At 39.9% G+C, this 25,936-nt stretch overlaps 1 protein-coding gene and 1 non-coding gene across 3 annotated transcripts in view; one reads left to right on the top strand and one right to left on the bottom strand.

Annotated features, from left to right (window-relative positions):
- Positions 1–25,936, bottom strand: part of GRM2 (glutamate metabotropic receptor 2) — a 123,391-nt gene that overhangs the window by 38,773 nt on the left and 58,682 nt on the right. Inside the window, exon 2 of one of the 2 annotated variants that reach the window (XM_034439905.3) lies at positions 25,062–25,821. The exons of the other annotated variant lie outside the window; for it this stretch is intronic. Coding sequence (XP_034295796.1) covers positions 25,062–25,532 — 471 coding nt within the window. The 5' untranslated portion in view covers positions 25,533–25,821. The remainder of the gene's footprint in view (positions 1–25,061; positions 25,822–25,936) is intronic. 2 annotated transcript variants of the gene reach the window in all.
- LOC117678625 (uncharacterized) lies at positions 4,643–9,199 on the top strand. Its single transcript, XR_015732635.1, has 3 exons — positions 4,643–4,846; positions 5,947–6,047; positions 9,113–9,199. It is a non-coding gene; the product is annotated as an uncharacterized LOC117678625 (transcript).

Raw genomic sequence — 25,936 nt, 5'->3', positions numbered from 1 at the left:
CAACACAAAATAAAGACAGGCACACTAACAAAAAAGGAAGCAAGATATTTGCATGATAACGATAGTAAACCTGAAAAAACTATTAGAAACACCAGAAATCAAATGCCAAATAAATACAAGGATTATATAATGCACATGGATGGTGAGCCAACAACACCTAATACATATGAGGAAGTGTTAAAACTCCCTCGTGAAGAAAAAGAAAAATGGGAATTAGCGATGAAAAAGGAGATGGAAAGTTTACAAGGATTAAATGTATTTACACCTGCAATTGCACCTAAAGATAAAACAATTATTGGTACCAGGTGGATATATAAAATTAAGAACTTAGAGGGAGGCAATACTCTATACAAAGCCAGACTAGTTGCACAAGGTTATGCACAGAAATATCCGGAGGACTATACTGACACGTATTCCCCCACAGTAAGAACAGAGAGTGTCAAAACAGCTCTAGTGGTAGCATCAGCACTCAATCTTGATGTATTTCAATATGACATACAGACTGCGTATCTACACGCAAAACTAGATAAGGAAATATACGTAAGAGCACCTCACAGTCAATACACAAACAAAAATGAGATTTGGTTGTTAAACAAGAGTTTATACGGGTTAAAACAATCTGGTAAACGATGGTATGATTGTTTAGTAAAAGTACTTAAAACCATGGACTTCAACGCTACCACTGCTGATAACTGTTTCTTTGTCAAAAAGGGTGATGATTACATTGAATTTATATTGATTTATGTGGATGACATTTTATACATAGGAAAACATAAAGAGAGAAGAGAAACTTTTGTAACTAAGCTAAATGAACATTTCTCGTTAAAATCCCTAGGCAAAGTAAACAAATATCTTGGTGTTCAAATTAATAAGACTAGAAGGGGATTCAAACTTACTCAGAGAGATAAGATCATAGAACTTTTAAATAAATGCAATTTAAATAATGCCAAACCTTGTGATACTCCTATGCAAACTGATTTTCTAAGAAATACTGATGAATCTTCCCCCGAATTCAAGGATAACACATTTTATAGATCAATCATAGGTTCACTTCTTTATATATCTAATTGGACAAGACCAGATATCGCCTTACCACTCAATTTATTATCCAGACATGTCAGCAGACCAACAATGTATCACTGGGAAGCTGTTAAAAGAATTTTAAGATATCTGAAAAGTACACTAGACTTTTGTTTAATGTTAGAACCTAATGACAATAAAGAACCAAAGCTTACATGTTATGCAGATGCAGATTGGGCTGGAGACACCTCATGTAGAAAAAGTACATCTGGTTATATATTCCTCTTAAATGACTGTCCAGTTTACTGGTACACTGGTAAACAGGAACTAGTGGCCACTTCAACGACAGAAGCGGAATATGTTTGTTTATCCAAAGCTGCAAATAACCTTGTATGGTTTAATGATTTAATTTCAGATGTTTGGAAAAAACCTGCTTTGCCTTTTGTTATGCATGAAGACAATAAAGCAGCCATTGAAATATCTAGATCTGATGCTATTGGACAAAGGTCCAGACACATAGATATAAAATTTAAACATGTGAGACAATTATCTCAAGATGGATTTATTAAAGCAGTGCATTGTGATACTTCAGAACAATTAGCTGACATATTGACAAAGCCTTTACCTTCTAAGCAACATAAATATTTAACTTCTAAGTTGTATGTTTTGTATTGTCCTGAATCTGAATGTAATTGGTGTTGCATAACGAATCGGCATTTAGAGGGGGATTTGTCAGATGTAAATGCCTTATTCTCTAATGTGTAAATAGTATATGAACGGGGTATCAGGGGTTAACTTATTCTCCACTTCTTAATGTATTCATAATTCACCACTCCCACATATAGCTCCACCCATTGTATATATAAGGAGCTACATGCACCCTTTTCCTCGCTTCTATCTGTGAATATTCAGTGAATATAGAATGCCTATTGTAAATAAAAGAAAATATATTTAAACCTTTAACTCTTACTAATCTTATTGAGTCTGATCCTGAAAATATTGCAACACTCACATTTAACCAAATATGTAGAAACAAACTGCTATGATTCCTTCATCCTTGATTTTTACAATACCTGATTTTTACCATAATTTTGACTTACCATGTCCTTGGTGAAGCCTGCAAAGTGAAAATTTTGTTCAGTCTCCATGTGCAACTAACCCCACAACACTCACTGCTTCTCCAAAAAAATGCAGCTTTTTGCTTTTGTTAATGCAAACATTTGGAGGTCAAAATTGTATCGTTAACATTTGGGGGAAAGTAAATGGACAGTTTTCATTGAAGTAGAAATGAAACTCTAAAACGGGTGCTGTACTAGCTCCAGTTAGTTGCATGTAATAATCCTATTTTATTTGCTAGACATTTGTAGCTTCCAGTCGTAGAAAAACACAGATCAGGTAATACTTGGGGAGATAGTTGATTGCATTATTTGCTCTACTGCAGGGGTGTCAAACTCATTGCCCATGGGTCAGATGTGGCATGTTCTGGCTCCGCCCTCGCCTGGTTTAGCAAAAGGGGGGAAAGTCTTGATACATCACGTTACACCGCCGTGACGAAGCGAGTTTGACACTCAGGCTGATCTACTGTAATAATTCTTCTGGCTAACAGAGAACTACAGCGATTCATTTCAAAATGAAGCAAAGGCATTTTAGTTTTTAAGCACTAATATACTGTAGCTTTTTTTTATTATTATTTATTTATTTTATCTCGAATTTATATACCGCACCTTCTCCCGAGGGACTCAGGGCGGTGTACAGCCAGATAAAAACATACAATACAAACATTAAAAACAATTAAAAGGATATATATTAATTTGGCCCCAATTTAAGATAACAAACCAATTAAGAATTAAAAAATATTTAAAAAAATATGTTAAGCCAGCCCGGCTTGCTGAAAAAAGAAAGTTTTAAGGGCACGGCGGAAGGCACCGAGGTCTTGGATCCTCCTTATCTCAGGGGGCAGCTGATTCCAGAGGGTAGGTGCCCCCACAGAGCCTATCAAGTACAAAGAATATTATCTTGAATTAGAAGTCGGTGGATACAAAGTTTAATCAGAGGTGGGCTTCAAAAATTTTAGCAAGGGGTTCTCTGCCCGGTTGCTGGGTGGGCATGGCCATGGTGGGTGTGGCCTAGTCGGCCTCCTGCACCAAGGCGGGGGGTGGGGTGTTTTTGCCCTCCCTGGGTTCCAGAGGCTTTCCTTGAGCCTCCAGGAGGGTGAAAATGGCCTTCCCAGGCTATGGAGGCCCTCAAGTAGGCCCATTTTTCACCCTGTGCAAGCCTCCATGCACGCCCTGCACCTACCTGCATCGAAAACTGGCCACGTGGGGACTCCTGGGAGGGGAGGGGAGGTGGATGAGGCCAGCCAGGAGTGGGATTTGCAGGTTCTCCGAACTGCACAGAATCTTAGCTAAAGGTTCTACGAACACCAGCAGCCCATCCCTGAGCTTAATGGAAAAATAATGAACTCAGGAGCAGAAACTGGGAAATTTGATTGATTGGTCAATTTGATTGTTCTACAGTAAAAGAACTTCAAACCGCTCAATTTCAGGTTCCTGAAAAATTCAGTTTTATCTCTGTGGCCAGAACCAAAATCATGGGTTTTATTTTAGTATACTAGTTACTTTATTGATGAATGCCAGGAAGATTGCTTCCCAAATGCTCAATAGAATTATTTTTAATTGCTATCAAGTACCTAAGAATCTCCTCTCATTTTATCTCCTAATAACAAACCATGCATTGGGCTAGGCTAAAAGTTTATAATGCAGTGAACAACATGGTCAAATGAAAATTTGACCTTGAATTTTTCCAGTCCATCCCCTTAATCCTTAGATTGAATTGCTATATATTTTTACAGTTGTGTTTATTGCTGTTTCCTTCCTCAACTTCATCTTTCTTGTTCCTCCATTTCTTTTGTATTGCAGCAAAGTTCATCAATGCTTGATGTGACCAAAAGTTTTGTTTTTCAGTTGGCTTGATGCTGAGAGGAAGTGATTGGCCCAAGGTCACCCAGCTGCCTTCTTAGCCTAAGGAAGGACTGAAACCTGGGCTTCCCCACTCCTAATCCAGCCGCACCTACACACTTTTTTGGTTTTCATCAGTGGTGGGTTGCTCCCGGTTCGGTCCGGTTCTTGCGAACCGGTAGTAATGCCGGTGGAAGGCTCCACCCATGGACGATCTGCACATGTGCAGAAGTGCACAAGTGCACGCTCCCATTGCAAACCGGTAGTAAGGGTAACTGGAACCCACCCCTGGTTCTCATATGTCCTTTAATATAATGATTGCTATATCTAGGCTTAGAGGAGATTCTCTCACTCAATCCACCAAATTATTCTAGGCTTCACCTCCTTAATCCAGACTGTTTTTGTCCCACCATACTCCCATAATCCAGATTTTGATTTTAAAACTATACTATCTATATCTACAAAAAAACAATTGAATTTTTTCTTCATTTCAGCATCGGTTTCTTAAGTCTTCTAAGACATATGGAAACAATGATAGGGAATTAAGTCTGGATCCTATTCCCCACTCCAAGAAAAAAGTGTATTTCCATGGCCCATGCATGCTCCAGCGTGATCTTAGTGCCCTATATAAAGAACTCACTTTAGAAACAATTCTACTTTGCCCAGATTCATTCTTAACTAACAGTGACAGTTGGAGTGATGAGTTCATTGTGTGCATTATGACATCATAGATTACAAGACAACTTGGTGCTGCTATTTTAAGAGAACTTCAACAGTTGGAACTAAATTCTAAACAAAATCTGACTTTTTCTGAAAAAATGGCAAGTAAAGGAATGGTAAAGGAAGAGACTTTGTGGGAAAAAATAAAAGTAAGTGAAATATGGAATAATAGAGTTGGAAGGGACCTTGGAGGTCTTCTACTTCAACCCATGGCTCAAGTAGGAGATCCTATATCATCCTGACAAATGGCTGCCCAATCTCTTCTTAGAAACCTCCAGTGAGGGAGCACCTACACAACTTCTGGAGGCAAGCGGTTCCAGGGATTAATTGTTCTCACTGTCAGGAAATTTCTCTTTAGTTTCTCTTTAGATCTTTCCTTGATAAGTCTCCATCCATTATTTCTTGTCCTGCCCTCAGGTAGTTTGGAGAAAAGGTTGCCTCCCTCTTCTCTGTGACAGTCCCTCAAATATTGTTCTCACTGAGCTCCCAAATTAGCTCTGCTTCTTCCAGTGACATTGAAACCTCACCAGTGTTCATCTCTTTGAACTCCATAAAGATTAGGAGATTTAGTTGTGTCCCCTTATACTTCAAACATTGTCCATCTTTTGATTTATTGTTGATCTAATTATAATTGAATGGATACTTGCAATATGTTAATTCAAAACCTGGTTTACAAATTATATTGGTTTAATATATGTGTAAAAATAGCTTCCATCATTAAGTTAAAACCAAATAGCATTCTAGTTTAATGCAGTGGGAATCTTATCTATGATGGAATGGCTTGCTAGCAGATTTTTATTTGAATCTGTATTTCTGCTTTGAGAGATCCTTCTGGAGTTGACCAAAACACCTTATCCATCTCAACTTTTATCACACCATATATCCTTCTTAGGCAACTAAACTTTGGCTAGATTCATCTAGATACCTAACTGGGTCAAAAGTGGGGGCAACTATTGCACAAATCCACCAATTAGTACTGATGCATAAGTGGGACAATTTTAACCCCATTGGGAGTCTTGTCAGTTAGATTATCCTTTCTCAATCAATCATGCTGGGTGATGCTAAAAAAAAAAAAGAACAGTCAAATTAGTTTGTGAGTTTGGTGATCTATCATTGCCATCCTGAACTTGCTTAAACAACTTGGGGCTGATAATTCACTAGGATTCAGGTCTTTGTGGATTCCTGTTTTCCCATGAGAGATGACGCATTTTCCTCAACCCAGCCAACAGAATTTTTTTTGCCTCCTTAGCTGCCTTGATTTGCTACCTCCCTTTTTCCTGATGTGGGCTTTGATGATCACATTGCCTATTAAGAGGAGGACATGCAGAAGTTTTTGGGCCCAGTCCAGAGGTGGGTTTCAGCAGGTTCTGACCAGTTCTGGAGAACCAGTAGCGGAAATTTTGAGTAGTTCAAAGAACCGATAGTAAAAATTCTGACTGGCCCCGCCCCCATCTATTCTCTGCCTCCCGAGTCCCAGCTGATCTGGAGGAAATGGGTATTTTTTTTTTTTTTAATTTGATTTATATGCCGCCCTTCTCCGGAGACTCAGGGCGGCTTACAGTGCGTTAAGCAATAGCCTTCATACTTTTGTATATTTATACAAAGTCAGCTTATTGCCCCCACAAACTGGGTCCTCATTTAACCTACCTTTAGAAAGGATGGAAGGCTGAGTCAACCTTGAGCCTTGGAGAGATTCGAACCAGCAGTAAATTGCAGGCAGCTGTGTTAATAACAGGGTGCTTTAAACCACTGTAGTACCAAGGCTCTTGCAGTAACCTTTGCAGTAACCTTCCCCTGGATTGGGGAGGGAATGGAGATTTGACAGTATCCTTCCTCTGCCATGCCCACCAAGTCATGCCCACAGAACCGGTAGTAAAAAAATTTGAAACCCACCACTGGCCCAATCAATCTTTTTGGATCATGAGCTTGTCTTCTGGAGTGTTTGTTATTCCTGCCAGTTTATTGTCATCTGCAAATTTGATGACTTCCCCTTCTATTCCCTCGTCTAGATTGTTTATGAAGATATTGGAGTGTAATGGGTACCTTAGGGTACCCCACTGCTTACTTCCCTCCATGTGGCTGTTGTTATGTTGAGAAATACACATTAAATATGATTTGTCAGTTAACATTAACTGCATTAACTGATGTTATATCTTCCACTATCTGATCATATCACTACTTTGAGACAATGTGATCTGTCCAGATCTAATGTGCAGCCACTAATATATATCAGTCCATAATTTATTTGGGACAGGTCCATGGTTACCATGGAAGCCATAAATTCCTGAGCTGCCTTGGACTCAAAGCCATCAAGCAGCAAATTGAATTTCCCAACCATTAACAGCCTCAGGGACTCTATTGCCAGCCCAGCAATGAAATCCAGAGTTCCGATGGGGATGATAATGAGCAGCAGCAGGGATGGCAGTATACCTGCAGCAATCCCAACTGTTCCCTTGAAGTCAACTTTTATCTGTGCCTCATATCCAATTTATCGGGATTACCGGGACAGCAAAGCCTTTAAGGGCCTTCAAAGTCTCATGGATGACAACAGCTACCCCATCCAATCCTCCCAGTTAGACTCGGTAGATGTAAAACCTGAAATCTCTGGGCCCAGCCAGGTCTCAGATATGTGGGGTTGGTGCCCTTATCCATGATAAGGTCATGAATGAGGCCAGACAAACCAACTTCAAAAGTATAGCTGGAGTTCAGGCCCACTGAGGATCTGATAGTCATGCATTGAGAGAGGAAATTGAGGGCCAAACTGTCAAGCACTAGATCCAATATTATTTAACATGGTGCACCCTGGGTTCTTGTCACACTTCTCTGCCCATCATCATCCTGATGTTCCTTCTTGTCTTCTCCAAACAACTCCCTCCTCATTCCTTCCTCCTAGATCAAAGACACATTCACCAATCTCTCCCACCCATATTATACATTCACAAACCAATGCCCTGTGTGTCTTCTGGCTACAATCGCACAAGCACTTGATGGCCTCAAAGGGAACAAGCCCTGCAGAGAAAATAATGCACCCAAAGCCCCACAAGCAGTGGTGGGTTCCTCCCGGTTCGGTCGATTCGGCCGAGCCGGTAGCGGTGACGATATGACGTCACCGAACCGGTTCTCCCCCCCCCCGCCGTCCCACCCACCCACCCACGTTATTCTTACCTTTTATTTGGTCCCACCCCCAATCTATTGCTGCCTCCTGAGTCCCAGCTGATGACTAGAGGGAAAAAAACTGTTTAAACTCTTGCCGCGGGGCTTCAAAGGGTCGTCCTACAGCTGATCAGTGTTAAAAGCAAACAAATGAGTCGGGTCGTAAGTGCGAGGACTGGTCGTAAGTGCGAGGACCTTCCAGAAATTACTCTGACCAGCTAGCCACGCCCACCTAATCACATGACCTCCAAGTCACACCCACAAAATAAGCCACGCCACAGAACCGGTAGTAAAAAAATTTAGAACCCACCCCTGCCCACAAGCCACACACACAACCCATAAGTGGGGAACTTCAGAACTCTGAATGATTAGGAGGGCTGAGGTGACACCATCCCCTAGAACTCAGAGCAGAGTCCCAGTCAGAAACTCTAGAGCCCAAAAAAGAGGGGCTGGAGCCCAAGGAGTGGCTTCCAGCAACATTGGTAGTCCCAGAGTCAGGACCACCAATGGCCTCCAAGTTAGCAAAAGAGGTCCTAGAAAAAATACAGCACCACTCCGGTGTTGCCAGGCTACTGTACAACAACCATCAGCCACCTCAGGCCAATCATGTTAAACATCCAAGTATGTCTGTCTTGCCACAGCAAGCTCTAAATAGTCCACAGCACCTTCTTGTCACTGCCAGCTTCAAAAGTGTTGCTGGCTCCATTAATTTTGGCAGACTCCCAGGAGCCCAAGGTGGTTCCCAGCACCAGAGATGGCTCCCATTGTGAACCAGTAGTAAAGATAAGTAGAACCCACCCCTGGTCTGGGCCCAGACATAGTTTTGATTGCCAGTAGTCAGCAGTTGCAAAATGTGTGTTTCACTCACTGTTTAGCAGACACAGCCACATAGATCTGAAATGGACACACCTGAATCTAGAAGGGATCCTATCTATCCCCGTCCGATACGTCTTAACTAGATGTCCCCAGATGTGCTGATACACAATTCTTGAGATTTCCAAGCAGCATTAGAAATTATGGGAATTATGGGCTAGGAAAGGATGGACTCACCAGTTGCTTCATTGCCACCCTTTTGTTCATCAACCTTTTGAAGTATCCAAAAAAATACACAGTGACACCTATTGATAAGCACGGTAGCATGGGACTCAGTGTTACCTGAGTATTTGGTAGCATGGGACTCAGTGTTTCTCAGTATTCTCCTTCGGACAGCTCTAAACTTTTTGTAGATTTAACTGATATCTCACTGTCTCTTCTCTCTGCAGAGTAAATTCCCCTGGGCCAAAAAAGAGGAACCCCCACCTCCACCACGACCAGCAGCAGTGCAGACTAAACAGGTTTCTCCACAAAAGAGATTGGAGGTACTGGTCAGGGATTTGATGTTGCCGATTTTGAGGATATAAACTATTTGACTATCCATTAAGAAAAAAACTATAGCATCTGTGTCACACCAGATGTACATTTATGTCATGTACATAAACAAATATTCATATGGAAACTAAATAATACTTTGAGTGCACCCTTTTCAGTCTTATAAAAGGGTACATTTAATCAAGGTCACAAGCGATCTGATCTGATCACAACCAGTGGTGGGATTCAGCCAGTTCAGGAGAACCGGTTGTTAACTTTCTGAGCAGTTTGTTAAACTGGTTGTTGGAAGAAATCATTAGGGCAGAGAATTGGTTGTTAAATTACTTGAATCCCACCACTGATCACAACCCACCAATCAGGTTCTGAATTATATGTGAGAATCTGTGCCCCATGCACTGGAGAAATGATCTTAATAAATCTTGGAACTTGTGGTCTAAGAACCCCAAAGAGCCCTTCAATTTATTAATTTCAAATGTTATGTCTCCGTAGAGGATAATCTTAGGCTAGCAATATCTAAACTCAATTTTACTTGAACCATCTGAAAAGAAAGAGTAGAAGCAAACCTTGATACACTGCCGAGGGCCTGCTCCTGACACAAGGCAAGAGACATATTTTAAGTGTCATTAATATTGGCAGAGAGTGAAAGGCAGAATTGATTTAGCACTGGAAAAAGAATTGAACCAGTTTGACACATTACACCAAAGGCCCAAGGAAGTTAGCATTCTCTTCTTTCTGTTGTCAACACCAAATTTCTGCAGGTGTGCCTACAAGATTTAAGGGCTCGAGCACTCTTCTAATGAGATTGGTATAAAAGAGGTATTGTTCTGACTCAGAAGGTAGTGTCTTGCCATTGTGACTAGAAGCTTTTTATACAGGTAGATCTTGTTTACTGACTTAATCATTCAGTGACTGTTTGAAGTTACAACAATGGCACTGAAAAAGATAACTTTATGACCAATGCCCACATTTATGACCCTTGCAGTATTCCTCAGTCACACGATCACCATTATAGTCAGTATACATTGTCCTGTGCCTGACCTGTTGTTTCACCCACCCACCTACCCGCAGTTTTGCAGAGCAGAGAAATTGAAGAGAAAGGGAATGCAAAAGACTAATCAGGCACACAAAGGGGAATACAACAGCTATTTGCGTAATGTGCTCAAGACTGCTAGTGTCATCGCATTCCTTTCAATGTGGCGTCCATTGTCTGCCTGCTTGTAACCCTTTCTTCTCAAATGAATGTAAATACAAAGGTTAGTTCTGTTCTTCCAATTTTGCCATGCAATAGTGAGTTTTCCAAAGGACAGGAGAGTTGGGAAAAGAAAAGCACAGTCATCTGGTTTTCCACTTAGCAACTACTTCGCTTAATGATAGAGCTGCTGGTCTCCTTTGTAGTTGCTAAATGAAGACTACCTAGTAGTTTTATCTTCCATGCATATTTTTAAGTCACTGGTCGGCTGCATGGTTCTTCATATGCAGGTCATATGCTTTCAAGTTGCTGGTTATCACCATATATTGCTGATAGCCAGGATGTCTTCCAAACCGATTATTGTTATTATATAATAATAACATATTATTATATAATAACATATAATATAATAATAATAATTATAATGAACATATAATAATAATATTAAAATATGTAATGTATTAATATACTATATAATAATAAAATAATAATATTAATTAGCTTTATAACACCAATAATAATAAAAATTGGAAAAGATCAGAAATTATTAAGATCTAATTATTAAGATTGAAATCGACAGATTATAGCATAAACCAGCCAAGGAGGTCTCAGTGATTATAGCAATAGCAATAGCACTTAAGATTTATATACCGCTTCATAGTGCTTTTTACAGCACTCTCTAAGCGGTTTACAGAGTCAGCATATTGCCTCCAACAATCTGGGTCCTCCTTTTATCCACCTCAGAAGGATGGAAAGCTGAGTTAACCCTGAGCCAGTGAGATTTGAACTGTCAAATTGCAGGGAGCCGACAGTCAGCAGAAGTAGCCTGCAGTCCTGCACTCTAACCACTGCGCCACCGTGGCGCATGTCGGCATAATGGGTGCCATTCCAGAAATCTTGGAATGCATTTAGAAAATCTGTACATTGACAAAATTCCCACTGGTCAATTTCTAAAGGCCACATTGTTTGGATCCACACTTATACTGATATATTACAACAACTTAGGGTTCTTGGGAAGAACTTGATGCATATGAAGGTCCATAGCAGCTAAAGCACTCATAGCTGGAACTTCACGTAATGAACACCATCAAATAATACCAGCCTATCTTAGATCCTTGGACAGGACTTGTTAGGTGGATAAAAATGCCAAATCCATCCTGAACATCTGGCTGACTGTGGGATCAACCATAATAATAGAATATCTTATTGAAGTTCCTATCTTTTCAGTGATGTGATAGAGGGGGCCTGAAAGCAAACATTCTTTTGGAGGACTGTCCCAAAACAAATAAATGCATTCTGATTTCTGATTTCTGGACCTTTTCCAGATATGAAGTATAATTTCTAGACCTGCAACGAGTTTTCCCAATGTAGCTGCTTGTCAAATTAAAAAGCTATGCAACAATAAACACTGAAATGAATCAAAACCAGGGAGAAGCAAAGCATTTAAAAAGTGTGATTGACTTAATGTTGCCACACTTAATGAGTGAAAACAGAATCTGCACCATAGCCTGACATAGGGATCAATTAATTCTCAATCCACCAGTTTGGTCTAGTGGTTAAGGCATCAGGCTAGAAACCAAGAGACTATGAGGTTTTTTTAAAAAATAAATATATATTTATTTATTAAACCTTGATCTCCCCAACAGGCAATTTTTCGTTGGCGTTCTAGTGCTGCCTCAGGCCATGAAAGCTGGCTGGATGACTTTTAGCCAATCTCTCTCAGCCCAACCCATCTCACAGAGTTGTTGCTGTGGGGAAAATAGGAGGAAGGAATATTAGTTGTCTTAAACTTGTAGTTGTTTTAAACTATCATGTAATCAAGAGTCACCATGATATAAAAAATATTTTGAGACTCTAGAAAGAGTGCAGAGAAGAGCAACAAAGATTATTAGGAGACTGGAGGCTAAAACATATGAAGAAAGGTTGCAGCAATTGGGTGTTCTTTTTTTAAAATTTAATTTATATGCCGCCCTTCTCCAGAGACTCAGGGTGGCTTACAATGTGCTCAGCAATAGCCTTCATCCTTTTGTATATTTATACAAAGTCAGCTTATTGCCCCCACAACTGGGTCCTCAATTTACCTACCTTAGAAAGGATGGAAGGCTGAGTCAACCTTGAGCCTGGCAAGATTCGAACCTGCAGTAATTGCAGGCAGCTGGTCTTAATAACAGGGTGCTTTAGACCACTGTACTACCAAGGCTATTTCTAGTTTAATGAAAAGAAGGACTAGGGGGTGACATGATAGCAGTGTTCCAATATCTCCAAAGAAGAGGGAGTCAAGCTATTCTCCAAAGCACCTGAGGGCAGGACAAGAAGCAATGGATGGAAACTAATCAAGAAGAGAAGCAACCTAGAACTAAGGAGAAATTTCCTGGCAGAACAATTAATCAGTGAAACAACTTGCCTCCAGAAGTTGTGAATTCTCCAACACTGGAAGTTTTTAAAAAAACATTGGACAACCATTTGTCTGAAATAGTATAGGGTTTCCTACCTATGCCCAGGATATGTTTAAAAAGTCAATATGATGATCATGAAGATGTGTGCACATTACACCCAAAAAATCATTTTTTGTGTGCATGCATTACACCTTCAATGTTATTATCCCTTCTCCCTCTATCATGGTAGGGAAAAAAGAGAACATCTTTAGAATGGCACCAGGGAGATTTTGTAGAAAAGCTTTTTCCAGAATGAATCCAGGAAGAATAACAAACAATCAGAAGCCTCGTTTTTCTCTCTTGGGTAAAGAGACGCCGGAACATGGATTGATAGTCCCTGTGAATTCCCCAATTAAATTAAAATGTTAAAATGGCCATCATCCCATGAAATCAACAATTCAGATGAAGAGTTGTCCAGGGGTGTGTAGATACAACTGGCAAGATAGTGCCCAGTTTTTGAGATGTTTGTCCCCTCAGAACAACCATATTTTAAATTTGTAGTTCCAATCTTTTGTCTCTTTACTCTTGTGCAGTTGATAGAAACAATCAAATGGAACACTTGACTATTTAGTGCTTCTCTCTCTTTCTCTCTCTCTTTCCTTCCCTCCCTCCCTCCCTCCCTCCCTTCCTCTCCTTCTTCTTCTGCTTTTGGCTACATTCTACTGACACTCTGTTAATTGTTTCCTCTTCTCAGACTGCTCTTTTCCTCCAAAGATGGTGGCGGGGTATGCTGGTCCGGCGGTCTCTCTTTTTTGCCGCTGTGTGTGCAATATCAATCCAGAGGTGGTGGCGCCAACGTGTCTTTCAGCTCAAAGAGGAGAGGAGGATTAGGGCCTTGATGATGTATGTTTGGCCTGAGAAGTCGACCGTCCTCTTGCAGTCAAAGTTAAGGATGTGGCTTATAAAAACTCAGTTCAAGAAATATCAAAAGGCAGCCCAGGTTATTCAAAATAACTGGCGGAATTATGTTCTTCAGCAGGAGTTCAGCAACTATTCACTCAACAGCCTGGGTTATGATGGCATAGATTTGAATATTGATATCATTGTTGATTAACAAAAACTCAGGAACAAAGGAGAAAAGTATTTGTAGAATACAACTCCAATCAAATCAATCAATAAATAAATTTCATGAGGTTTTGAGCAAGGTTGACCAGAAAGCAAAGCCCAATCACAGTCTCTGGGATGAAATGAACAAACTCGAATGGATTGTTAAAATACATTTTTAAAACCAAAATTTCTTTGGAATGCTTGGAATGGAAAGCCAGAGTTTGTAGAGAGTGTACATATGTTTATAAAAGCAGCCTGAAATGGGGAGACACACATATTTTGAATCTGAGAAGTTCTGGGAGTGGCATAGTGAACTAACATGTCTCTAAAACAGTAAAGACAATGACCATGGCTTCAGACTGGTTCTATGGAACCCCTCAGGAAGCCAAGAAGTCACCTACATGTGCTCTTTGCAGCTACTGTTGCAAGGAGACTGCAAGACACTGGTCTTCCATGGGTTTGAGTCAGGGGTGGGTTCTACTTACCTTTACTACCGGTTTGCAATGGGGCCACGCACACACTCTTCTGCGCATGCACAGAAGCTTCTGCGCACATGCAGAAGCATTTTGATGACGTCAGGGTTGGTGGGTGGAGCCTCCTGCCGGTTTTACTACCGGTTCTACAGAATCAGTCTGAAGCGGGGACAACCCACCACTGGTTTGAGTGCTGAGAGACGAAGGAATCAGCCTCATTCCCACAACCATGGTAGAACCACTTAAAGGACTGTGAGTTCAATAGCCTCATTTTCTAATCACTTTCAGAAATTATCTACTTAACTGTCTTAAGGTTATTGCAGATCTTCAGAATTGTAAGTTTGAACAGCCACCCTAACTTCATTCTTGAACAAAACAAAACAAAAAAATTTAAATTTAGCAATTTAAAGAATTGGAAATAAATGCCAAATAGCTATCATAAATAAGACTTTAATCCAAGAAAGTTATAAACAAATTAAGAGTAAAAATAAATTTGAAATTTTAAGATTTTTATTATAAGGTTTTGGAACTAATTATAAATCAACAACCTTTCATGGGAACTAAATTGTTTTGTATATTTTAAGTCATAAGAAAGATATGAGATCTTATGATTTCAGAAACTGGATAGTAGGAGGGATACTAAAGGTTCCAGGAAAAGAAGAAAAAAAGTACGGATTTACCCTTTGTTCTCAGTCGGTGTTAGGATTTACAAAATGATACAAAATGTTTTGACATTTGAAACACTTCAGGAAATTTTTGAAGACTGAGACCAGAAATTACTAGCCACAATATCAACATTAATGCCTGTTTCTATGCATAGATTGTGTCTTAGAGTTGTTAACAGAGGAATGATAAATGAAAAACAAATTCTTCTTGATGTAGAAATAGTAGAATCAGAAATACTGGATAATAAAAGAAGTATGGATTGCAAAGTAGAGAAGGTAGCTAAGGTAGAAATACAAATGACAAGCCAAGAGAATGACCGGATAAGGACTTTTTGCTAGAGACGCAAAAAAAAGGAGGCTAAGCCTTTGAAATCTAAAGTGGAAATACAAATGACAAATTAAGAAAATAAATGACATGAATATGACTTCTTATGGTATTTACAAAAGAGATTTGATAAAGTTTCAAAGAAATCTTTGGGATGGGTAAAAGAAAAACTGAAGGCAGATAGATTCCTATAACAACAACTGAATGAATTAAACATCAAGATTGTTATTAAGTAAAAGGTGAGAATATAAAGATGGTTTGTTTGATCAAGGATAAAATAACACATTTTTTATAAATCTGTGGCAATCCTTTACAAACATTTTGCTGACATCAGAATTGAAAACTTGATGATTTATGGATTTGCATATAGATAAGGACTGTGTTATGGAAAGAAGAGATAACCTGTTTGTAGACTTATAGGGATGAAGATTTACTAAATTAATTTGTATTTATTGTGTGAAGATTGGAAGTTACTTTCTTCAATATTTTTCTTTATCTTTTCTTTTTTTCCTTGCACTTTTTATTCTTTCTATCTCTCTTTTTCTTTCTGAGTTTTGTTTGTATTTGCTTTTAATACAATAATTAAAATCTTTAATTAAAAATTATAGTAAAAGAGATAGGGTGATGGAGAGGCACACAAACACAAAAAACTGGGAATTCAAAGATAGAGGTCTCTTCAGAGATGAAATCCAGCAGGTTCTGACAGGTTCTGGAGAACCGATAGTGGAAATGTTGAGCAGTTCAGAGAACCGGTAACGGAAATTTTGAGTAGTTCAGAGAACCAGCAAATACCACCTCTGGCTGACCCCAGAATGAGGAGGGAATGGAGATTTTGCAGTATCCTTTCCCTGTCATGCCCACCAAGCCACACCACGCCCCCTAAGCCACGCCCACAGAACTGATAGTAAAAAAAATTGGATTTCACCACTGGGTCTCTTGCTTTCAGGGTGCTTCTCCCTTGAAATCAGAAGTCAAATAGTGACTTAGTATCAGAGATGGCATTCACTTACCTTCATTACTGGTTCGCAAATGTAAGCGTGAGCACATGCACAGGGCCTTCTGCACATGCGCAGAGCGCCAAAAAGGTGCACGTGATGTCATCCGGGCAAGTGGGATAAGTCTCCCACAGCCACTGCTACCAATTCACCCAAACTGGATAGAACCAGCTGAATACCACCACTGCTTAGTATCGTATATGCAGTTGTTCCACTTATTTGGACATTTGTGTGTTTTAAGATTGCTGTCCTTCCTTAATTATCTGCCCTAGCCCAGATGTCCAAAAGTCACCCTTGAACTTTTTATTGCTTGAAGAAGTGGAAAGTAAGTTACAACATGCTTCATTTTTTCTTAACAGTGCCTTTAATTAACAAGCAAAGTTAAGGTCACCGCTCAGCATAATTAATAAAACCAGCAGGTAAAATTAGTAAATTAGTACCTATGCTACTGTAGTTTCTATTTTTGAGTAACTAAGTTATGCTGACTTCACTGAACCTTGAATATCAGAAAAGGCTAATTTATATTCTGAAAATACGTGAGAAGCTGATCGGAAGCAACTTGATATTTTTCTGCAGTGGGTGGTCCAGATTAATCAGGATCTCATCTTTTTCAATGGGTCTATTTCCAGACACAACTTTTAAAAATAGGGGAAAAAATAGCTCAATTGTAATAGTTACAAAACAAGTCTGCTTATTCATTTATTTGTTAAATTTATATGCTTGTTATCAAGCTACTAATGATCTACAGACTGAGATGTTGTTGATTTTGGCCTGTTTTTGATATGTACAATTCAGTAGTGGGTTTCAATTTAGTTTGCTACCAGTTCGCTCATGCATGTGTGTGCGCTCATGCACATGCGCGATGCTTCTGCGCATGCACAGAAGCATCCGGGCGGGTGGGTGGAGCCTCCACTGCTACCGGTTCGCTCAATCCGGGGTGAACCAGTAGCAACCCACCACCGATACAGTTGCAAAGCTTTTTAACCATGGCTTTAGAATAATCATTTGATTATTTAATTTATTATTTATTTTTATAATAATTATTTATTATGCTTAATAAATTCTAATGGCCCAATTAATTTGTATTAAGGCATATTTTTATTAATATAATTTGTTAACTAAATATTGTAGCCTAATTTGCACATAGCATGATTTAGCATAATGTACAAACACACTACTCTTTGTTAGCTTGCTCAGAACTAATGTAATACACACACATCCATGTCCCAATTTTCTAGACATTATATATGAGGTCATAGTGGAAAGTGTTTAGAATGCAGTATTGCAGGCTAATTCTGCCAACCGCCAGCTATTCGATTCTCATTGGCTCAAGGTTGATTCAGCCTTCTGAGCAGGGGTGGGTTCTACTTACCTTTACTACCGGTTCACAACGGAAGCGCGCACGCATGCTTTGGCACATGCGCAGAAGCTTCTGCGCATGCTCAGATTGTACCTTATGACGTCCGGGCAGGTGGGCGGAGTCTCCAGTTGCTTTTACTATCAGTTCGCAAGAACTGGACTGAACTGGGAGCAACCCACCACTGCTTCTGAGGTTGCTAAATGAGGAGGACCCAGATTGTTGGGGGCAATATTCTGACTCTATAAACCACTTAGAGAGGGATGCAAAGCACTGTGAACTGGTATATAAGTCTAAGTGCTATTGCTATACAGTATCTCCAAATCAAGGAAAAAATGTCAAAAGTAGATATATTCATCCCAGATCTTGTAAACAATGTCACACAAGTATTAAGCCACAGTAATCAACACCAGTCTGGCTTCCTCTGGGGAGCCATTTGCAATCCTAAAGAAAAGGAATGGCTAGTTTTCTTTGTAAATTTCCTAAAAATATTTTCATTATTGCACTTAGGCTGCACAAATCTGGATGATCCCCGGATGTTCAAATTTTCTATTTCTCTTTGCCATTATCTAACAGTTATATTTTGCAGCCCAGATATAGAAGCCTTATTTTTACCTCATGTTTTTGAATCTTTCCCCCAAATGACTCATCTGGAACAAACCTGATTAATTTTGGGCACTAACAAGAAGTTTGTTTGCCTAGGATGTTAATGTTTGCTCAGTGCTGTCTTATTGATTATTATGTTTGGAACTGTTAACTTCTGTTCTAATTTTTCTGTAGTGCCATGTTTTAAATATTGATTTAAAATTTTATAAAGTAATCTAGAATCTTTTTAACTAGACTTGGAAAACATTTTCCCCCCCCAATAATTAAGAGACAATTAACTTACAACTACCATATAGTTTCTGACATAGATGGACTCAGATCTAATGCAATGCTTTATCACTGAATATTTCTCAGAATATTTATCTTGGGAGGTGATGTAAAATAGTTGAAATAGGGCATCCCTGCACTGGCTAAACAAAAGAAACTCTACGTTTCTAAGAAAGTAGGAATTGTTTGATGGTATATCAAATTAGGTTATTTGACTTGAATCCAAGTCAAACAGTCTTTCACATCAAAGGAAAAGATCAAGTGGCAACCTGAGATTTCTAGATCAAACTCAGAAGATTCTGCCCATGTACCTTACTAGAGATTGTAATTGATTCGGAGCCATTGACAACAAATATTACTGTGGTGAGTAGAAAACACCAGTCTCCTTGTGAATAAGCCACAGCAGTAGGGTACAATATCTGTTGATTCTGTACCTGCGAAACATAAAGGCTGCTCTGAAGAAAAGGTGGCCAGAGGGAGATGGCTAAGAGAAGTTTGTAGGGAATTCACTTGCTGGGTGACCCTTATCAGGCAAGTATAAGCAAGCTCCCCAACCCTTCTGGACTGCCTGGTTGGGATTTAGCTCATTGCCCAGGCAGGAAAGAGATGTGATTCCTCATGCTAGAAAGCCTTCCTCAAAGGGAAGAATGGGCCAGAGACTATTCATATGCCCAGAGCTAAACGGAAAGGCTTACTGAGGCTGTTGGTGTGAAAACAGGAGAAGATGCCTCAAATAGCTGTGGCTACCAGACCTGTTGACCTCCTTAGCTGTTTTATTTGGAATGTTATTTTGAGGTTCTGGCTGCAGGGGCTCCAAAGGTCTGTTTTGGTTTTCAGCTCTTGTCTCTGAATGTTCAAAGAGCTGCAGGGAATAAACTTCAGCAGGTTTTCATCTTTTGGGGGAATCTGGTGTTTGTTTCCTGTTACTGGCTAGTCAGCCCCCATTCCTCTATCTACCAGGGTCTTTTGCACAATTTCTATGAAGCTGATTGTTTATGGAGATTCTCAGCCATTCAGGTCATGGTTATCTCATTGGTGCTTTTTCAACAGGATACTGGACTTCCTTTGTTGAAGGAAGACAATTTGCTTCTCATCCAAGAAGCTTCTTCAGTTCTGACTGAATATTGGGGAATAGAAGGATTTATATATGAAGCTCATCTCCCCCCACCTCTAAAACTGAGATCCCTTCATTTATTTATCCTTAGATGAATGAAATATAAGTACCCTCTTGCTTGAAGGGCCCAGTTGCTTTCTTAAATTAGATGCCATAGATTTGCACCTGTACACGTGTATATACAGCAATAGCAATAGCAATAGCATTTAGACTTACATACAGCTTCACGGTGCTTTATAGCCCTCTGTAAGCAGTTTACAGAGTCAGCATATTTCCTACAACAATCTAGGTCCTCAGTTTACCGACCTCAGAAGAATGGAAGGCTGAGTCAACCTTGAGCCTGGTGAGATTCGAACTGCCAAATTGCAGGCAGCCGGCAGTCAGCAGAAGTAGCTGCAGTACTGCATTCTAACCACTGCACCACCATGGCTCTTATATATGCAGTTTTGCAAAAACTTGCTAGTTGTTGAAGTTTTTTTTTTCTTTTAAAGAGCTTTTGCAGAAACATCTTAGAAGAAGACATAATAGAGATGTAGGGAAAGTATTAATTCACTGCCTGCTTTGGACAAAAAGTGTCTTAGCTGATTCAGATGTGTTGCTTTGTCTGCCAATCCCAGGGGACTGAATAGAGAGAACTGGAGACAGAAAGCCCTCAGGTTCTTTCCAGCCTGGAGGGGACACAAAACACAGGGGAGATCAACTAGTAAGAAGAACCCAGAGTTATTAATTTTGTGTTGCTACCACACAGCTCTGTGGAGAGGAACAGCCACCTTAGCTAATTGATCTGCTTACTCTTTCACTAATTATCTTGCCCTCTATAGCTCTTCCACTCTGTATCCCTGCTTGCCCTTCTTTGTTTATCCAACTTTTGGTTTGTTGAGTTTTGCAGAAGATTCCTTTACAAAAATGGCCGTCTGTTGTGTTTTGCTTTGTATTCTGGATCCTGTCTTGCATTCTTTGTCTACTGATGCACAGTGTTAAAGCTCTGAGGGGTGGGTGGACTTGGAGTAGACCATCAGTTTTATGTATTTCTTCTATGGCCTTCTTATCCAAAACAAGCTGATGTTTGTCAGCAATATTTGCTCTTTTGGGCAGAGAAGAAACGGACATAACTAGGTTGTCCCAAAGGTGCTTTTTCAAGACGCAACTGGATTTTCTGGTTTTTCTTTGAAGACGTTTCACTTCTTCTTTGAAATGTCTTCAAAGAAAATCCAGAAAGTCCAGTTGCCTCTTGAAAAAGCACCTTTGCTTGAAAACCATGATCTGGATGATCAAGAATCTCCATGGACACAGTTAGGACATTTAAGAAGAAGCTATCAGGAACAATAGTTGCCTCTCTTTATAAATGGCAGCAGTTTCAAAACTCCCTAGAAGTGGGAGGTTAAACAGATGCTGAGAACAGCAGAGTTGAGCTAGGCAAGCAATGTTCTTTGAAATGTACCACTTCAACTTCTGTGAGCTGGGGCCACACATTCTTTGGGGTCATCAAGGGAAGAAGACGCCTCACCCTGATTTGGATGTTGGAAGAGTATTGACTGCCATCTATTCTCTGGGAGCATGCCCATCTTGTGATGGATAGGGAACCTCTATCAGTTACTGGGAGGGCTTAAGGGACATAGAGTACCCATGGGAGTATTGTGAAATAGGGGGCCTTTCAAAAAGTAACATGGCCTTCTGTTAATATTTCACTCTGCATTTTGTTTTTTTATTTATTAAATTTATATGCCACCCATCTCACGGCTCAATCATGAACAAGCTCTTATTCCTTTCCTAGATATGGAATAGAGTAGGCTCTTATGTTACTAGCTTGCATGAATGCCTGGTCCTGGAGAATGAAGAGACAGACAAGAGAAGAAAGCTAGGAGTCTCTGTATTTCCTTGTTTTCCAATCACATGGCTTTCTTTCTCTAAACATAAATTACTCTATCCCAGAACCAGATACCTTTGAAAAGAGGATTATTTTTTCTGTCTTGGAAATTCACTTACATGTCAGAGTAGAATATAAAGGCTGTAGAGTGCCAAATGGCAGGGTGGAGAATGGAGTCCCAAGAGAGGAGGCGTACCTAGAGTTGGGGTGGCATCTTCTGCTTTTCCCAGTTTGAAGGAACAGGAAATGGTTGAGCAGTCATGTGATTCTTTCTAAATAAGAGCTGGGGCAGGTATGAGCCAGGATGGCGCTGTCCAAATTTTGATTTCAAGAGTCCAACCCAATTCTGCATTTCAGTGACCAATCCCAACTGTGTCTGTGTTGTTCTACCAGCAGGATCTCCTGCTGCACATATAAGATATGCCTATGAGGAAAGCCAACGTGTAAATGTCTATTAAAAAACAACATAAGAATTTGTTTTGGGCTCATTTGTTTGTTCCCCCAACTATAACCTTCCTTCCACAATTTCCTCTTGGTTTTTTTTTACGTTCCAGGCACCAAAAGCTGATTCTAACAGAACAGAAATCAGCTCTCTTGAAGTCCAAGGCTTTAGATGGACTTTGTTCTATTGCTTGTGCTTGCATAATGTTGAATTACAATATTGCATGTTCACCCCAGCCGACCCCCGAGGTTCCTGTAGCTTCAACATCTTCTATCATTTCATCTTTGTAGTGAGAATTAAGTCCAGTATGGTTAACCCTCTAGTTCCCTTCTCTACCTTTTGGGAGACAAAGTTGTCTGCTAGGTTTGTCAGGAATCGGTTTAATCTTCCACTTGGTGCAGAGTTTGTCTCCCAGTTGATAGTAATTAAAGTCTCCCATTACTACTGTGGTGTGCTTCCTGCATGCGTTAGTTAACTGGACTAGCAAAAAGTTCATCTATTTCTTCTGTTTGCTTGGGTGGCCTGTAGTATACCCCTATGGCAATGTCGTTTTTTTTTTCATTTTATATTGACCCAAATGCATTCAAGATGTTTTTCATCATTGTTCTATTTCTGTAGAGATATAGTTATTTCTTATATATAACGCAACTCCACCTCCTCTTTTATTAGGTCTGTTTCTTTTAAACTATTTAATTCCTTTTAGTTGTATCTTCCATTCATGGATTTCATCCCACCGAGTTTCCATAATGGCAACAATATCATATTCTCCAGAGTTGCAGGGTTATTAGACTAAGCAACGAAGGAGGTTTGTCCTGGGATGTTTCCAGAAGATTTGCTGAAATTAAGTGACAAATGGCAGTGGATCCAGGTATCTCTAAAGGAATCTTATGGTTTCTGGGCAACTGGAACTGAGGCCAAATCGGAGACTGAGGCAAACCTAGCATGAAACCCTGAAGCTTAATAGAAAAAACTAGGCTGTGAGAGCTCTTTCATGCTAGTGCAGCTTCAATAAGCTCTTCTCAGCCAGAGGTTGTGCTGAATAAAAGTCCACCTTGAAATGCTACAGGCTTGATTTGAAGGAATCAGTCTTTTTTTTTTTAATTAGATTTATATGCTGCCCTTCTCTGGAGACTCAGGGAGGTTTACAATGCATTAAGCAATCGCCTTCTTACTTTTGTATATTTTTTATACAAAGTCAGTTTATTGCCCCCACAAACTGGGTCCTCAATTTACCTACCTTAGAAAGGATGGAAGGCTGAGTCAACCTTGAGCCTGGTGATATTCGAACTTACAGTAATTGCAGACAGCCGAATGTTAATAACAAGCTTTAGTCTGCTGAGCTATCCAGGCTCTTTATAACTATCCAGTCTTCCTTCCTTATGTCCTGTTTTGGGGAAGTAGGTCAGAAATCTAAGAGCAAAGCCTGGCAACCAGCACTTCCTCCCTCAGTAAATGAGATAGTGACACTCAGTATTCTGTTTCTGTTTCTTTTGGCAGTAGCTCTGTACACGATAATGATATATTAATTTGCATTAATTGTAGCATTAATAGGGATTTTTCAACTGCAGCAGCTAATTATTCTGTCATGTGAAAGCTATGGGATATGGTCTTTACATTAACAAGCTTAAAATCAGAGAGCACTTTTGTGGAAAAGGGATGAGCCCAAAAGAAAGGGTGAAGATCTGGCTGGCCTTTAAAGATAGTCTTCATGTTCCTGAACAGGTATTGGAATTAACTTGATTATACATTCCCTGCACTGCGGGGAGTACTACCAGGACATTCAAAAACTGCTAAAAAGCCTCAACTGAAATCCCCAAAGTTTTATACTATTTTCCCTAATGACCAATTTCTCTTCTCCCACAATGTAACCTGTTGTTTATTGTTTATTTGTCTATTTGTGTTCTTATCCTGTCTGTCTGTCATTTATATTACAAACACATGACATTAAAATTCTACTCCAGGTAAGAGTTCTATTCCATTTCTCCCCTCCCCCGCCTCAATATTCTTTTTTTCTTCAATATTCTCTTCTTTGATAGTACAGAAAAGGTTTAGAATCCTTAAGTGGCCAATTCCCATAGTAAATGTGAGGGAGGAGAAGCCCTGAGGCTCATGATTTAGATCAACATTTCATCTATAGAATCCTTTTTGACCCAGAATGAAAGAATCGAGTTTATTTGATCGGTGTATAAGGCAATGCAATAATCTTTCAAAAAGTAATATCAACCTTAAAATTTTACTGTACTTATTTTATCCTCATTATGACTTGTGAAATAATTCCACTCAGTCTTACATTTAATCAAAGAGTAAGATAGTAAGTGCTTCTCATTGAAAATGGATATGCAGTGAGATGCATGGCAAACAAATTTAATAATAAATGCATACTTACTCACACTATAGTCCCATATTACTTGGTCTGAAGTAAATTCATAGTAATGCATTCTTAGTCTTTAAGGAAAAAGAGGTTAAAACTTGTCCAAGTCCCTAATAAATGAAAAGGGATGGGTGAATGGTATCCTTTTGAGTCCCATTACATGTGATATATTGGAAGTTTTATTTCCTGAGTACTGGTTATAAATTACAGTCAGGAAATAAAAGAACTGGAACTTTCACAGCTGTTCATTATTATGTCTCAGCAATCCTTACAACCACCCATAAACCAGAGATGAGCAAATTGTGGCTCTTTAGATATTGCTGTAATAAATGTCCAACATTCCTCAGTGTTGACAAAACTGGCTGGAATGGAAATGCTAAAATTTTGTAGTAGAGTAACATTAGGGAACCATAGATTTTTCTACTACCTGTATGATGTACAGGCCAAGACTAATTTCAGAGTAAAGATGTCCTCCTCATAGTATGCTAATGTTTTCCCCCTGTTTTCCCATGTCCATAAAATCAACATAAATCTTCCAAGGCCTTTACCCAAAGCCCAATTCTGCAAGCCCAATTCCCTTCTTTTACATTGCTCAGCACCTTATCACAATGGTCCAAACATAAAGTCTCTTGGTTCTAGGCATCAACATCCCCACAAACTCTCTCTTTCTCTCTCTTTTGTCCCTTGTACCTGGATTGAGACATCACTGTAGGAACCCCCAATGACACCTGTGATGGCTGTAGGTACATCGTCATGGATGGCGTAGGACCCATCAGGGCAGATGTGCTCAGAGCCATCCACTCTGGTGAGGGAGGCACGGACAAAATCCAGCGACTGCTCCAGGGCATAGGTGTCTTTGGAGCAGGTATCCAGGATGTGTGCCCCTAGGGTAATGCCTGGTAGAATATGATGGTTCTTGTTGATCTCATCTAGGGCAAACAGCATAGCCTCAAGACGCTGGATGCCACGATGTTCATTGATTTTGCCACAATCCTCTGCAGGGCCACCTTTCTCATGAACTGGGAACAGGCCTCCAATAACTAAGTCTCCTTCCAGGCTGATCTCCTTCTTGGTCGCCACATTATAGCTTGGATTCTGACTATTGGCAAAGCATGTAACAGGATAAACCAGCAAAATCCATAAGGTAGCCAAGAATATCATTGCGTTGCTCCAAAAAGGCAGCAAAGGCCTCTCTGAACCACTAGGATAATCCAGTCAACACAAAGGCCTTAGATGGTTTCTCATTTGTTGTGGGCAGCTGAGCCCATAGAGTGCAAGAGTGCGAGTGGGCATGGAGGAAACAGAGCACCTTTGATTCAACTGTAGGGATCAATTGTACCCCTCTCCTCAGGAGAGGGCAGTCTCAGAGGAGCTTTAATGGAAATATCCTTGCTTGTTGCTCCAGCTGCTGCTTCTTGGCTGGAGGCTTTTGAGAATGAAAGCCCAACGCCTGCAGGAGGAGAGAGAGAGAGAGAGAGAGAGAGAAAGAAAGAAAGAAAGAAAAAGAAGGTGGTAATGGATCATCAGTTGCATTAGGACAAGTTCTTTCTGTTCCAGGTCTGAGT

This window comes from Pantherophis guttatus, chromosome 2, assembly GCF_059756535.1.
Source record: "Pantherophis guttatus breed Tessera chromosome 2, ASM5975653v1, whole genome shotgun sequence".
Taxonomy (NCBI): domain Eukaryota; kingdom Metazoa; phylum Chordata; class Lepidosauria; order Squamata; family Colubridae; genus Pantherophis; species Pantherophis guttatus.
Note: the sequence above shows the minus strand (reverse complement) of the source record. Positions and strands in the feature narration are given on the sequence as shown.